Here is a 16,252-nt window from a genome sequence, read left to right on the forward strand (position 1 = left end):
CTCTGTACCAGCCCTTCTCATCCCCACATCCCACCTCCCCTGTCACCAAGGGGGCTCATGGAGGGTGGCTCAAAATGGGGGGAGGTTATTGCACAAAGGGTTCCTAACTCCTAGGACATGGCAAAGCCCTCCAGTGCCTCTGGCATTATGTCGGAAACGTCATTGATGTTCATATGCTGGGGCTTGCTGTTCTGGGGTTTCTCATGCCCCAGCTGAGGTCTAGGAGTAATTTAGGATAATGTGGGGACATGACCAGAGTGGTAGCCAGGGCCTAGCCCCAAGCTGCTCTGAGATCAGCATTGAATAGTTCTGGGTTTGGACCTTTTAGACACATCTGGGGTCCAGTCTTGGCTGAGTCTGGAGTACTGATGTGTGATAGACTGGTAAGGCCACTAAAAATCCTCCTACTCAACACAGAGCTGGTTGGTTGGGGTCCTCAAACAGGCATCTTGGGATGTCCCCTCCCCCCACAGGACCCAAAGGAGGCAGGAGGCAGGCGAGATATGCTGAGAATTTTGTACTAGGGGCTTGGAGGGACAAGGAGAGTTCATGCAGGGTTCCAGCCGTGCTTGGTGTCCTGTTCCTGGCTTCAGCCTTGCTGTCTGCTCCTCCTGCAGACTTGGTTCCATTACTGCGCTCCAGGAGACTCCAAAAGCTACTGTGGCGGTCCATGTTAGGGGCATGCATAGCATTAAATTTCACTGCATAATCTAGCCCTTCTGGGACCCATTTCCAGAAAATTGCCTGGCGTGAGTTCAGCAGAGAATGCTTGCAACTCAAAGACCCTGGGGAGGTAGGGTTGACAGTGATTCTCCAAGGGTATTGCATTCTCTATGTCTGTGGGACTTGCTCCTTTGTTTATTCATAGATTTGGTACTTAGCGAGTGTATATCGTGTTGGATATGGTGCAGGGCATCAAGATTCGGGGTTTGAAGCATCTCTGTGATCATCTCCATCCTGCCTAAACAAGCTTCCCACTAAGAAGAGCTAAGTGTCCTTGAAACTGGGGATGGTTTAATTCACTGAGTTTCTGGGCTGGGCCATAAAAAGTTAATGGTGGGACCTTCCTCTTTGAGTGTCTTTGAGTCCTGCTGCCCCGAATTTGAGAGCTGAACAATGCTGTCTTCTCACCTGTTCTGGATCTCTGTTGTGCCACTGGTACAGCTGTGGGCTGTTCGCCATTTTCTCGGAGAGTGCTTCACCCTGCTTGGAGTTCCCGTTGGGGTGTGTGTGTGTGTGTGTGTGTGTGTGTGTGTGTGTGTGTGTGTGTGTGGTGGGGTGTGGCAGAGGGGTGATGCTGGAATACCTCCTCTACTCCAGCCCCAGGGTGGTGGGTGTTAGGGTCCTTCAAGGCTTGGTTCCTGCCTGAAACAAAGCATGGCCTCACCCAGAACCTGCAGGACTCTGCAGTTCTGGGATGAAAAACGGCTCTACACCTAGTCTTAGAACCAGAGGTCTGACCCCTGCTTCTCAGTCACTTGCAAATGTCAGGCCTCAGTTATTCCCTCTTCTAGAATCTTTCATTCTGAATGACTTCTCAGGGCCTTGGAAAATGCCGACCTGAGGAAAATCTAGATTTCGCTAAAGTTTGTTTCCGAGTCTTAGTGAATGGAAGAAAGGTGCTCTCAGAAAAGAGGAGGAAGGGGGTGGGGAGCCACAATGAGGAAGAGGAGGAAGATGTTTAGAAACTCTTAGGTGATTCTCCCAGTTTGGAAATGGCAATATTAGGATTAAATGGGGTCGTGGATATCACTGGTTGACTCAGTCTCCCAAGGAATGCATCACTACAACTGCAGGGCAGTGGGCAGATGTGTGAGCGGAGGCACCATGGGGTGAGCAAGCAAGGGGAGAGGTCAGGAAACCTGGTCACTGGCAATCAGGGGGAATCCAGGAGGCTGGAGGCAGGTGGACGGTCCACTGTGGTGTTGGGAAGACATCGTAGCTTGGCAGACAAGCTCACGTGTGCCCAACCATAAACACCATGCTTGGTAGTTATGAAGATTCATACCAACATGCCAGAAACCAGGAAGCATAAACAGAGAGAACCAGGCTCCATCTAACAGTGGCCGGGGTTCTGGAGGACAGGGAGGGGCTAGGGTCTTCAGGACTCAATAATTCCCTGACCAAGACTTTGGAAGCTAAAGGTCCGACTACAGGATGCTAGCCCTGGACTCCCTCCCAAGTGGGAGCCAGGACCTTCTAGGAGCAAATGGGGGTGGAGAAGCGTGGGCTGGGAAGGATTGCGGGGGACTGCAGAGTTCAGAGATTAACTGAGGGACTTCAGCAGAGGCCGGGGCTTTCCACAGCTACACTTGGGAATTGTAGACACAGGGGACTAGGAAGTAAGGAAGCAGAAAAGTCCAGAGCCAGTGACGACAAAACAGCTCAGGGCAAGGACTGAAAAATGGAAAATGTGAGTGGAGAGAAAGGAATGGAACGAGCAAGTCAGGGGGGCGGGGTGGGGAGAGGATACGGGAGGCAGAATCGTGGGACGGAAGGATGAGTGCAGCATACTGCCATTTCCTCCAGGGATGGACTTCTGTTTTCTCCCTGTGAGCCTGGGTTTTAGCTAGGCTGGATGGTCAACAAGCCCCAGGAATCCATCTGTCTCTGTCAGTATATCCCACACCTCTCCCTTGCCAGCCCCGGGATTAACAGCCCTGGCTTTTTATGTGGGCGTTGGAGACCCCAACTCGGGTGCTCGTGTTTGTGAAGCAGGTACTTTACCCACCAACCCATTTTCCTAGCTCCTGAATTATAAAATCCTGGTGGTAAGGGAAGAGTCTAGCAAGTTGTTGTTTCCCACTGACTTGAGAACACAGTAAATTAAAAAAAATATATATTTTCAATTTGGAGGATCCAGAGCACTGTGGGGATTGTGCATGCATGCGTGAGTGCATGCGTGCGTGAGTGCGTGTGTGTGTGTGTGTGTGTGTGTGTGTGTGTGTGTGTGTGTGTGTGTGTGTGTGTTTTAGGAGATTACAGTCATTCACCACCACACCATTTACACTAGACAAAGCGCCTGTCTGGACTTATGCTACTACAGAAAGGCTAGTGCTGGGTACCACAGGGGCTGATGGAGATAAAGGATGGCCAGGCTGGGACACTGTGGGATGTTTAATCTTGACCCCAGCTCTGCCCAGATTGCTGATCCCCGATGACCCAGGCCGCAAAGCTGTTGTCCTCACACCCTCCATTAAAGAGATGGCAGCTGTGCTGGATGTGCTGGGCAAAAAAAAATGAGGTCAGGTTTCGTCAAAGCCAGTGCGATTCATAAGCGAATTCAACTGGCTAGATTCACACCAGCGGTGGAATCAGTCGCATTTCTGAAATCACAGATAGGAACTGACCTGCTGGGAGGAGAATTTGGGATGCATTGTGAACTTCAAAAAGTTTCTGTCTGGAAACTGGAGAGGTAACCATGGCAACCGGGAGGCAGGTTGAACTCTGAGGAGGGCTCTTCATCTGCAGCAGGGAGCTGTGTGCTCTCAGATCTGCCTGTCTGTGGTTGCACATCAATCCCTTTGTCTCTGCTTGCTTTATCAAATAGAACATTCTAGCTCAGGAATCCGGAGACAGCCCTGGCTTCAGCTAGTTGCAGTTTGGATTCATTTAATGAAGGGCACCTCGGGCACTGCTGTTTTGTTGCCTGCAAAATGGAAATTAAAAGCCTCCTGTGGCCTATTTACAGGGATGCAGAATGGACAGGGAAGTTTGAGAGGAGTCTGTGAAGAAATCAGTATTGTTGTCACGTGTCTCAGTCTGGGCTGATTCAATTATGGGCAAGAGTGTGCAGGTGAGACCAGTCTGATCCATCCATACCTCTTTTTTTTTTTCCCCCTTTGTCACACGGAGAATGGCTGTGCCATGGATAACACATGATAACACAGATAACATCTGTGCTGGCCGCTGTGTGATAAAAGTGTGTCGGTGGGCATCATAGGAGCACCAAGCAAAACAAAACCCTCAGCTCAGCTGAGCACCTCTGCCTCAGAACCAGGAGGTGCTCCCGGTGGGCTGCCTGGACTTGAAGACTTGAGACACCCGGCTGCTCTCCAAGGCATCCTCCCACCCCTGCCTACATAATAACCACGGCCCAGCCCCAGTCTAGCCCTGGGGCTGCGAGGTAGGGCGTCCGTCCTCAAGAGCTGAGGTTGGCAAGATGGGCATGTGGATGTGGCGTTGACTGCATCTGAGATAGAAGTGTGATGGGGAGGGGTGCCATATCCTATCGGCCTTGGCTCTCCATTGAGTACGTGGGAGTTTGGGAAAGGCTCCAAACAGTTGAGAGTACACTGTGTTGACTCACTAGGTCACCCCTCACAGGGCCTGGCTCAAGGAAGGCGTCTACTCGACCAATTGTCCCACACTGTGTCTAACTTTGGCCTCCCTCCTCTCCTGCGCTCCCTCTCCACTCCCTTTCATGTCCTCCCTCCTCTCCTGCGCTCCCTCTCACACTCCCTTTCATGGCCTCCCTCCTCTCCTGCGCTCCCTCTCACACTCCCTTTCATGGCCTCCCTCCTCTCCTACGCTCCCTCTCACACTCCCTTTCATGTCCTCCCTCCTCTCCTGCGCTCCCTCTCACACTCCCTTTCATGTCCTCCAGCCTTGTAGTTGAGCTCTCTTGGGTTGGAACTCCCCCTTTGTCTCTTTCTTCTCCTCTGCCTATTTTTCTCCTTATCCTTCTGCCGGGGCTCAAACCCAAGGTCTGTCTGGCGCAGGCTTGGCAAGTGCTCCACCACCAAGCTGCATCTCCAGGCCCCTCCCTCCCTCTCTTCCTACCTTCCTGGATCTTTTACTTCAAGGAGCACAGAGCAGGCCTTGCTCAAGAACTGTTACTCTGAAGATGACCCTTATGAGATGGAAATCTGTATTCTAAAAGGCACACACACACACACACACACACACACACACACACACACACACACACACACACACAAACACACACACACAAATCATTTTTCTTATTGTCTAGAATTCCGGCTAAGTAAAACTGAAATGCAATATAGAGTGCCGATTACGTGCTAAGTCTTGCTCCAAGCACTTTACATGTTGATGTGGGTACTTTGGCATGTCACCCAGATCCCCTTCTCTAGTCTGCGGGCACCTTCTGTGGCACGGTTTCTGTTGTTGTTCTTAAGAGAGGAGTCACCTGGAGCCAGGTCAGGCCATCTCAGCCCAGCAGCACCCAATAAATGGTTAATGTCAGGGCCTGCCCCTTGGCTTCAGATGTAGACATTTGTGAAGGTCCAACACCACTCTAGAGTGTCCTTGAAGACCCTCCGGGGGGTCTCTCCTGAAATGGTGTGACATCACTTTTCTGTTCAGCCCCACTGCTTTTCTTTCCTCCCAGTTTGGTTCTGAGAACTCTCCCTAGCATGCATGCCAGTGCTGCAGAATGTTTCCTGAGGTAATGGAAACCTTCTTGAATCCCCACAACAGTAAGTGTAGTGCTAGACATGAAGAAATGGAAACGTCTGGAAAGATGAAGTTTGCCTAAGGTCTCTCATCAGCATACAGGAGAACCAGGATTTGAAACTCCACACATATCTACCCTTAACCTCACCGGCTGCCTCTCAGTCACGATCTCAAAGGGAACTGAGGGTCAATAGGGAAGACTGTGGTGCCTTTATGGGAGGGTGAGGAGCAGCACATATTTATTACTGTTAGTCCAGAGATGCTTAGCCTCAGGGTCACTGATCAGTCACAGAGTTGTTTCTGCTTGCTTTTTTCTTTCCAGTGGGAAAAACATGGTAAATCCAAATCTGAATTCAGGCACTAATATTTACCCTATAACTATAGAACAATTAAACCTTTTTAGCATCGTTGCAAAGGTTTCTGCTATAATTGCGTTAAATAAATGTTTTCCCGCATGCCTGCTGTTTCCAACCCTGATCTTGGCCAGGTCTCTAGTTTTCTGATCCTCTGATCCCTTCCTCTCCTAAGTGGAGGTGATGGGCGGTGGGGTGAAGAGCTTACTTAGCTCGCATCACCTTCGGAACACGTAGAATGGTGCCTGTTCTGACCTGCGAGAGTTCCGTATAACGGTGATGTACTGTTTCTTGTGATGCACCCTGTGCTCCTGTCCTCTGTGACCCTAGAAGCTCAGCCTCTCCTGTGAGCTCTTAAGTGCCTCCGGGACCGGCCACCCCCACAAACCCCCTCCTGACACTTCTGAATTGTTTTCCTGCTTTTACTAGAGGTCGGTCGGCGGGACTTTTTTTTTTTTTTTTTTTTTTTATTCCTGGCAATCTGTGGGCGTACGTCTCGTCTTCAAGCCTTCCTCCTCTCCTGGCACCCCAAGTCTCCGACCTCCGGGGTGGGGACAGCCCCGTGCGCTCTGGGAGGAGGCCCTGGGGGCTGCCAGTCGCGCCCCGCCCTTCGGGCTCCCCGCCCCGCCTCCTCCCTCGCAAGACTCAGCCCCAGTTTCTTATTGGTCGGCAACTCCGGGCCCCGCCCCGCCCCTCGGGGATAAAAGCAATGGTAGCCCGGGCCCCGGCGCGTGCTCCTCTCCAGACCCGGTCTGTGCAGTCCGGTACCTGGGACAGCCTCGCTTTTCCCGGTTCGCCTTCCAGTGCCCCGCGGAACCCGCCACTCTCCTCCCCACGACGTGCTGCCCTGCGCCCGCAACCATGTGCCGCACCCTGGCCACCTTCCCCAACTCCTGCCTGGAGAGGTAAGAGGAGTGAGTTTGTTTAGCCGCCCCGACCACAACGTCCGGAATCCACCAGCCGTCAGGCTTGGAAAACTTAGGTAGAGGGGACAGCGGAGCGCGACCGCAGCGCCTTAAAGCCCCCAAAGTGTTAAGACCTATCAGGGCTCAGCCTGAGGGCTGCTGTTGTGGCCTAGAACTTGGAGACGCTAATGAGAAAAGCTTTGGGGGTCTTGGGGAATGGTCGAGTGTACTCAGGTTTCTTGGGACTAAACTATGGGGTGGTGGAGTTAGTTCTCGTGGGACCCCCGCACAGCCCCCCCCCCCCCCCAACTTCTCTGTGCTGGCAGAGCAAACAGAATCCTTACATGCTCGTGGTTTGTCTTTCAGAGCTAAAGAGTTCAAGACACGTCTGGGGGTCTTTCTTCATAAATCAGAGCTGAGCTCCGATATTGGGGGGATTAGCAAGTTCGAGTGGACCAGTAAACATAGCAAAGAGAGGTAAGTCCTGTTCTCTCCAGCCCTGGGGTTCTAGAGGGAAGGAAGCCTGAGAGGGAGAACAGGAGACAGGCATGAGGCGCCTAAGCCACCACCCTCCCTGGAGATTTTAGTGAGACTCTGCTGCTGTGCTGTGGCTACCGAGCTCCATGGAGCAGTTGGTGGAGGCCGGGTTTTGCAGACCCCAGCAGATGCCTGCACGTACGACATGCACTCCTGTTTACAGGACTTTGATCTGGAGGTGCCATTGCGCTTGAATACAGGGCTAAGACGGGGGTCTACTTCCATTTAGAGAGCACCTTGCCTAGAAGCCCCCCTTTTTTTATTAAACGCCAGCAGTACAGGTGCTGTGCTAGGGTCTGGGCTGTAGGTAGAGAGAATTTCTGTGAAGCTCCTGCTTCATTGGAGAGTTGTGCAAATCGAAGCTGAGAATCTGGGGGAATAGAATCAATTTTGGTTACAGAAAAGGGAGCCTTAGGGATGCTGGCTGAGGTCTAAAGGGGCCCCTGGCATTGTGGCTGGATGCCCAGTTGCCCATTATATAACCTCACTGCTTACTCTGACTCCGTGTGAATCTGAGGGCTTAGCTCTGATAATTAGCAACTTCTGCCTAGGATGTGGGCTATGCCTTTCTTGACTTAAAAAAAAATAATTTAAAAATCTCTGCTCTTTCCCCTTCTCTTGGCAGAAGCTTCTCGGAAGATGTTCTGGGATGGAGAGAGTCCTTCGATTTGTTGCTGAGCAGCAAGAGTAAGTAGGACCCTGTTGTCTGTCTGTGAAGGGCACGTGCATGCTCATGTGCTTGGAGCTTGTCCCAGGGATGCTGAAAAAACCCGGGCACAATAATAGTAGTAGTAATAATAATCCCGGTCCCCCAGTGTGTCAGGCTCTGTTCAGAACACAAAGGCAGAGCCTTGTTCAGGAAAATTACATTCTAAAAATAGGGCCATTAACGGCAATTGCTGTCTTTTCTCCTTTTATTCCCAGCTGCCCCCTAATCTGATCTGTCTCCTTTCTCCCCCTCCCCACCAGATGGAGTGGCGGCCTTCCACGCTTTCCTAAAGACAGAGTTCAGCGAGGAGAACCTGGAGTTCTGGCTGGCCTGCGAGGAGTTCAAGAAGATCCGATCGGCCACCAAACTGGCCACCAGGGCTCACCGCATCTTTGAGGAGTACATTCGCAGTGAAGCCCCTAAAGAGGTCAGTGTCCAGTCACTCGCTGTGACTCTGCCAGACCCCGCCTGCCTCTTCCCAACTGAGAACCAGGGCCAGTGGGGGCCAGTGAGGAAGAATGAGGTTTTGCAGTACAGTGGTCTTTTTGGTTACAGAGGGGTGACCAGACACTAGGCTTTGTGACTCTTGGTGGCCCAGGACAAGGCAGCAGGCTTTTTGCCTTCTCTCTGTACCTACATTTGTGATTTTTTTTTTAAACCTCAGTTATTTATTTTTTTAAACCTCAGCACATCAACTGGAGGAACAAAGTCATCACAGGAACTGGCTTAGTGCTCTGGCTGACCTGCACCCACCCATTGGGGACAGTTTTTTTTTTTTAAAGCAAGTCAGCTTTCCCTCCTGGAGTTACCTACACAGTAGCCATGGCGCCACCTGGTGGGCATACCTGAGTAATGCCATGCTTTTGTATCTTGTTTTCTGGTTGCTTCTATATTTCACATCAATCTATAAAGATGTATTAAGTGTCACTTATATGCAAGGCACTTTTCTGATCTCAGAGGATATATCAATGAAAAAAAACAAATCTCTAATGGGATTCTATTCTAATGAGGGAAAATATCAGTAAACCAATTCAGTGTAAGCCAGGTGGGGAATGGACAGAGCGCACCATGGGAGTTTAGGAAGCAGTGAAACAGCACACAAAGCAGGGAGGTGTAAGGATGAAGTCGTGCATACAGCTGAGTGGTCATCCTAGCGGTTTTTTTTTTTAATGACATGGGGAGGAAGCTGAGGTGTTCCCTGACGAGCCGGCTCAGTGCAGCAGTTGTGAGGTTAGCAAGGAAGGATTGCCTAGGTCCAGCACAGAGGTGGAGACTTGGATCAGGACTCCGACAGTGGAGAACACAGCTTCTGGCTTTGCATAACACAACCTCATGTTAATCCTGAGAGATTGGAGGAGCAGCCTGTGGGGTCTGATGTGGGAACTGTCCCAGAGCTGAAAAGCTGCCTAGTGGGGCTGGAGAGATGGCTCAGTGGTTAAGAGCACTTGCTGCTCTTACAGAGGACCTAGGTCATCTCACTCTATACCTCTAGAACTCTTATATTCCCATCACCAGCATGGCAGCTCACGACCTCCTCTAACTCCAGTTCTGGGGATCCAACATCCTCTTCAGACCCCCACAGGCTCCCGCACACATGTGGTGGACACACTTATGCAGGCACAAACACATAAAAAAATAATTTAAAAAAAATTAGGAAGGGAGTCTCCTTCTTTATTCAGTGTCTGGTGTTCTTTCCGTGACCTCGCTTGCGGACGCGACTCCCTGCCCGGCCACTCTGTACCCCTTTCTCACCGTCACACTTACCCTGCTTCCCACAGGTGAACATAGATCATGAGACCCGGGAGCTGACCAAGACCAATGTGCAGGCAGCCACGGCCAATTGCTTCGACGTGGCTCAGGGGAAGACGCGCACCCTGATGGAGAAGGACTCCTACCCGCGCTTCCTCAAGTCGCCTGCTTACCGGGACCTGGCTGCCCAAGCCTCAGCCACCTCCACCTCCACCTCTGCATCCAGCAGCAGCAGCAGCAGCAGCAGCAGCAGCAGCAGCAGCAGCAGCAGCAGCCCAGCTGAGCCTTCACATACTTGAGCCTCCACAGCAGCCGAGAAGCCAGCAGGAAGAGAGGTGGAGTCACCCGTCACTGAAGCAGCTGCCCAGTGTGTGGGAGGCAGGTTCTGCCCAACAAGTGCCAGAGGACAGTGAAGGGACAGACATTCCCGCATCCTGGATGTGAAGAATTCCCTCTCCTCCAGATACCGCGTGTGTGTGTGGGGGGCTCAGGGTGGGAGAGGCTCCTCACTTCCGGGACCTGTGGCTGAGAGCTGACCAGGTGGATGCGCGGGGCGCTCCGGGGAAGGGTCGGGGGCACAGAGGAACGCTGGGGTGGGTTGGGAACCTTGAGAACGGGAGCTGGAGAGAGAACCGTAGCAGCTACTCACCTGCAAGACGGTTGGCTTTGGGCACCTCTTGATTTCCTCGTTCCTGGACTGGGCCTAGAAAAAACTGTGAATGTGGAACCTTCCTCTTCTGCGCTCGCCTTCCCAGAGATACCAGGGGTCCCCCAGCGTAGGCTTCTTAACATTCCCGTGTTCATTCTTACGGTCTCACGGGGGTCAAGGCGTCAATAGGATTCTTGCCCCCAATGGGATTTTTATACCTCAAAAACTGGCCTGTGAGCCCCTTTCCAGGCCAATAATGAGCCCTGCAAAAGAAGCCACTTTGCTTGTGTGACCCTAGACTGGGTGCTCTTGGTGGCCTTCTGTGGGTGGCCCCCTGTCCTTACATTTTCCGCAGGGTCCACCATTGAACAGGGCTAACTGGGAGGCCTTACTGAGCCCTACACGGCCTTGGGAGATGAGGTCTAAGAGGGGGAAGGTGGGTGGAAGGAGGCTTCGGGCACCGGGGCCATGTCCACTCATGTCCAGCAACCGAGTGATGGAGAAAGCGTCGTAGAAAACCCATCTGTAGGAGGAGCCTAGAAGTCTAGCTGAAGTCAAATCAGCTCTCTTTGCGACTATGAGACTGGGAACGAGAGACGCCCCCTGGTGGAAGGGGAGCCTTGTGTTTCTTTCCTGTAGACAGGAGATGCCCACTGTCATGGGGGAGAGGTAGACCAGGGACCAAGATAGGTCTGGAACCTGAAGCTGGGAGTGCAGCCAGGGAGGATTGAGGGCTGCTGGAAGGGCGGGGCTGGGGGGGGGGATCAACCCACCTATCCCCTCTGGGTCTTACCGAACCAACATTCTAAGTAAGTTCGACTTCCCGCACCAGAGACCAAACTGGCAATGGAGACCCAGGTCTCCAACATTGTTCTCTCTGCACTTGAGGCTTCTCCAGGAGAAAATTATTTAAGTATAATATATTGTTACATTGTGTTGTGCTGATTGTCTCAGCTGTTAGTGTCGCTGTTGTTATTTATTGTGGTTTGCTTGCCTCTACTGGAGAATCTCAGCGGGAGCTGCTGCCTGGCTGTGCCTCCTCCCCACCAGACTCTACCTCTGCAAGCCTTGGGAACCACTGAGGGCTGTCGGGGGAACACCCCACTGTTTTAATATTTATTTATTGTTAACCAAGGGAACTGGGTTCCCTTATCAGCAGTGTATGCAACCCCCGTTTTCCTGTTTGAGCGTGTTATATTCTTATAAGAAATGAAAATAAAATGCAAGTGTAACATCCTGTCTCCAAAGACTGTATGGTTGGGAAGGTGGTCCAGGGAGGTATGGAGAGCCTGTGATGTCACAGACCTCTGGCGATTCTGTAGGTTGGGGGACAGGATGGGGTGGGTGGCTGAAGGCATGCAAGGGTTGAGCTTTGGGGGGCAGTCTGCAGGGACCAACCTCTTTTGCCCATTGCCTTCTGGGTCACCTCATTCCTGAAAGCTTGCTCTTTGTTTCCTGCTTGCCAACTACCTGAAAAGATGGTCTTGCCAGGCACACAGTAGGGAAAGCCTGGAATCCCAGCTCTTAGGAGAATGAGGCAGGAGAATTGTGAGTTTGAGAATAATCTAAATTACATAGATCCCGATTGAAAAGAAGAGACAATATTTTTATATGGTGCTATAGTTAACTGTTGATACAGTTATATATCCCGACATGCTATTGGCTTTCATCTCTCCCCTAAATCCCCAGGGTGATCAGAGCTCAAATACTTAGGGAGTAAAGACCCCTGAGAATCACACCCTATACCTAGATCCAGGATTCTTGGGTGATGGCAGGAGGGATTCTGACATTGAGGGCCTAGGCAAGAATATGGGAACAGCTGGATGGCGATGGTGTACACCTTTAATCCCAGCACTCAGGAGGCAGAGGCAGGTGGATCTCTGTGAGTTTGAGGCCAGCCTGGTCTACAGAGCGAGTTCCAGGACAGCCAGGGCTGTTACACACAGAAACCCTGCCTCAGAAATTAAATGATTAAATACATAATAAAATAAATATGAGAACAAACACTCAGGCAGACCTTGACCTCATATGGTCCAGACGACAGCTCTACAAGTTCCTGGAGGAAGGAACGTGTGTGGTGTAGCTGGTGAGCGGTTACCATGTGGGGGCATCTGTCTGCATGAGATGGGCAGAGAGGACCACGACCAAGGATGGAAGGAAGGCGGAAGTGCTCAGAATTGTGGGGCATGTGTGTGTGTGTGTGTGTGTGTGTGTGTGTGTGTGTGTGTGTGTGTTTGCTCTGCACACATGCATGCCACAACATGCATGTGGAGGTCAGAGGACAATGTACAGGAGTTCCTTCTCGGCTTCTACCATTTCGGTTCTGGGGGTTGAACTCAGGTCAGCCTTGGCAGCAAGCACCTTTACCTGCTGGGCCATCTTACTAGCCACGAGGCCCTGCGTCTCCATTTTCTACTGCTGTAGATGCTTGTATAAATAAAAACAAGGACATTCCTTAATGCTGCCAAGGGTCATCACCTCCCTTTGCAAGACTACAGACTCCTGACTTACACAGGTCCTCGTCCCCAGTTTTCTATATATTTTGTCTGCTGCTTGTGGAGCATTCCAGAATCCCTGTTGAGGACATGTAAGGCAGTAGGCATTGATTAAGCCAGCATGCTACAGAGAACACAACACCCACTCAACTCAGGCCAGTGCAGGGCAACAGAACGGTGCTTCTGTGGCTGAGGAAGGCCAGTTCATATTTTACCCTCTGCTGCCCACCTGTGGCCATGACCATGCTTTTTCTTAGGCTCATCTGACTTTTAAGGTTAATACATATTTAATTATGTGTACTGGTGTGTGGTTATGCAGGCGCCTGAAGAAGCCAGAGAAGTATGATCCCTAGAATTGTGATTACAGGTGGCTGTGAGCCACTCATGTGGGTGCTGGGAGCCCAACTTGGGTCCTTAAGAAGAGCAGATGTACGTGTTTAACTGCTGAACTACCTCTCTCCAGCCTGAACTTCCACCGTTTTATAAAGTTCCGCTTTCTCCTGTGGAATTCTATATAATGGCTGGAATATGTTTAGTTTATTAATTCATTTTTGTGAACATATGAAATTTTGATGACATTGGAATTATTAACACAGTGTTAATAATTCGCGCGTGTGTAGGAGTTAAGCCAAAATTTCCTTAGTTCTTTTAGGGCTAAAAATTAACTTCCCAATCTGGAAGGTCTGGGGTAAGAGACTGTTCAGGGGTCCAGGGACTACAAAGTGCGGATTCAAGGTAATTCGATGTGAGTGGAGTGCTTAAAATTGGTCCAGCTTTGGAGAAGAAAAGAAAACCTGAAGTTAAACATCTGAGGTCCATCCTAAGGGTGAGAGACGTCAGGGGGTTAGGTGCTGTCACAGGGCAGATGGACTTACCTGCAGGGAGCAGAGGCAGGTGGGCGAAGCTTGCAGCCTTTTCCCCAGTCAGAACTCCCATGTCTTGGCAGCAGCTGGAAGATGCTGCCCACTTCACAGAAGGGTCTTCACCGGCCACTCCAACCTTCCAGAAAACATTCTCAGAGACCCACCCCTCTAGAGGCCTGTCTCTTTGCTAATACCAGATCCAATCAAGGTGACAACTGAGACTAACCATCAACAATCATGAGCTCAGGCACTGGCTTAGACTTCCAGTAAAGCAAGAATGTGTGGATCTTTAAAAATGTACAGTGCGTTCCCATTTAAGAGGCAGCCTCACTGAAAGCATGATGCAGTGTTCAGAGCTAGGCAACTGATGTGAATCTCATGTCTGCGGCTCACTAATCAGTGTATTGCTCAATTTCCGAGACTCTCACTTTGTATTATAAAATGTGACTATAAATAGCATTGGCTTCAAAGAGGTTTTGTGATGACAGAAAACGTATGAAAAGTGTGTATCACACAGCTTGGTGGCATGCTCAAAAAATAGCAAATACTTGTATCTGGCAGATACTGCTCTAAATATTTTACATATGTTAATTTCTATAATCCTTGTAAGGATCCTATAACATTAAAAATATAGAAGCTAAGGCCCAGAAAGTTTAGGGGAATCACTCAAATGTAAAGAGGTAGCAAGTAGCTGCACCAGTTAGCTGTTGCTGCCTAGCGAGCCAGTTCAGACCATCTGCACATTAACTGATAGGAGAACGGCAGTATTCAGTCAATTCCTCTTTACCCATTGTCTTCTGCTCGAGATCCCAGAAGGCTTTGGGTGAGCTAAGTGCATCTCTGGAAGTGAGCTCAAAGGCAAACCCTGCAGTCGATATTCTTTTTAGTCAAAGGAAGGCTTGAGGCAACCACAGCCACAGTTCTAACATCTTGAGTGTGGGATGTGGGTCACGGGGAGAGGGGGTATGTCCTCACATTTACCCTGGCCTTGCGTTTCCGCTCTGTATCTCCAGTCCAGGCTTCCCACTCACTCCTGGACTTGCTCTCTATTCTTAGTAAATTATTCCTTCTTCAAAGTTTAAACCTCACCCGGGGCCTGGGGTCTGTGAACAGACTGATCTCTTCTCCTGCAAGAAGGTGGTCCTAGTCTGTCTCTTGGGCCATCTCCTCCTGGAGTCTCTTGGTTCAAGATGGTCGGGGGAAGTCATGGTTCCTGCTACTCACCTCCATGCTTTACTGTGCCAACATTTATCCTCCCCCAGGAGGGCAGCTGGTACCAAGTGACACGCCTCTCATGCTCATGTTTGATGTGACAGCTTAAATCATTATGTTTTCCTCACAAGGGTCACTTTCACTCTCTGCCCCGGCCTTGATCCAGGGTTGAGTTTTCTGCTGGAATCCGATGGTTGCTTCCCCGTTATTCACGAAATTTCTTATTCATGTGTTAATAGTTTAGAGTTTTATTATATGCATGCTTTCTATTATAAGTGGCCTTAAGTGAATTTTAGGATTGGGTTTTGGAATCATAAAAAATATCAGTGTGCCAGTTTTACCTCTTAGAAATCAGTCAGACCTGCAACTGCTCTGGGGTCTGGTCTGGGTTGTTTAAAACTCTTCTTTGGGAAGAAGTGCCAGGATGAGGGAAATGGTACTTAGCTTTCCAAAATGACCCATTCAGACTAGATGGCTTCTTTTGCAGGTGGAACTTATTCCCCAATGTATCCATTGTGGCTCAATTCTAAACATGAGAGAAAACACATACATGAGCAAAACGGCCCTGGCAGCTCTCTGCTCAGCGGCTGTATATAGCGCTTCTCCTAGACAGAAGCATCCCCACAGAACGTCAGCAGCAATTAGAGAGGTCATCCCATGACTGCGGGGGGCGGGGGGGGGCGGGGGGTAACAAGACAAAAATAAGGGAACCGGTAACGCGGACCAAACACACCAGACTGGGCAAGAGTCTCTATCACCACAAAAGTAGCTAAACGTCGCCCTCTGCTGGCTATCCTGAGTGACTGCTGTCAATCCAGCTCCCCTTTGTTCCGCCCAGTTCCTAGAAAACAAAGGGGAAGGCAGCCATCGTGAAATTTCTCCCGCTTCCAAAGAGCATCCAATTGCGCATGGATCCTTATTTCCTTGTACCCCAGATCACCCGGCACAGCCCCAAACCTGTCAGGATCATGTCATCAAGTCCTGGATTTCCTCTGGGCTGAGTTCTTCCTACACTGCTCACGACAGGCAAGCGTCCTCCGCGCAGGCTGTGGTGGGTGAGAAGCGTCAGCCTTCTCCAGGAGTTAGCAGCGGCTGCTCAGAACAAACTGGCATGATTTGCTACCCGCCGTGTCCTGCTCTGCTCTGTTCTGCGCTGACCTTAGCTGGATTATTTTAACAGTCTGTTAAAGGAAGCCCTTTAGACACTCCACGTAGCAACGCTCGGCCGAGTCATAGATGATTTGTGGATCAGGTGGCGGTAAAAGCCAGAGCAGTTTTAGAACTCCATCCCATAGCCACCTGATCCACAAATCACTTATGTTTTTGTCAGTTAGATGCAAACTGGAGTCACCCAGAAGAGGG

The 16,252-nt window shown here is 50.6% G+C and overlaps 1 protein-coding gene across 1 annotated transcript; it reads left to right on the top strand.

Moving 5' to 3' along the window:
* Positions 1-6,476: 6,476 nt before the first annotated feature.
* Rgs16 (regulator of G protein signaling 16) lies at positions 6,477-11,554 on the top strand. The gene is made up of 5 exons (XM_052737216.1): positions 6,477-6,676; positions 7,043-7,153; positions 7,839-7,900; positions 8,183-8,349; positions 9,701-11,554. Exons 1-5 carry the CDS (start codon positions 6,633-6,635, stop codon positions 9,968-9,970), a joined length of 654 nt encoding a protein of 217 aa, XP_052593176.1. The 5' UTR covers positions 6,477-6,632; the 3' UTR covers positions 9,971-11,554.
* Positions 11,555-16,252: the final 4,698 nt, after the last annotated feature.

The sequence above is a fragment of the Peromyscus californicus genome, unplaced genomic scaffold (genome assembly GCF_007827085.1).
Source record: "Peromyscus californicus insignis strain IS unplaced genomic scaffold, ASM782708v3 Scaffold_14__1_contigs__length_90479793_seg_2, whole genome shotgun sequence".
Lineage (NCBI taxonomy): Eukaryota > Metazoa > Chordata > Mammalia > Rodentia > Cricetidae > Peromyscus > Peromyscus californicus.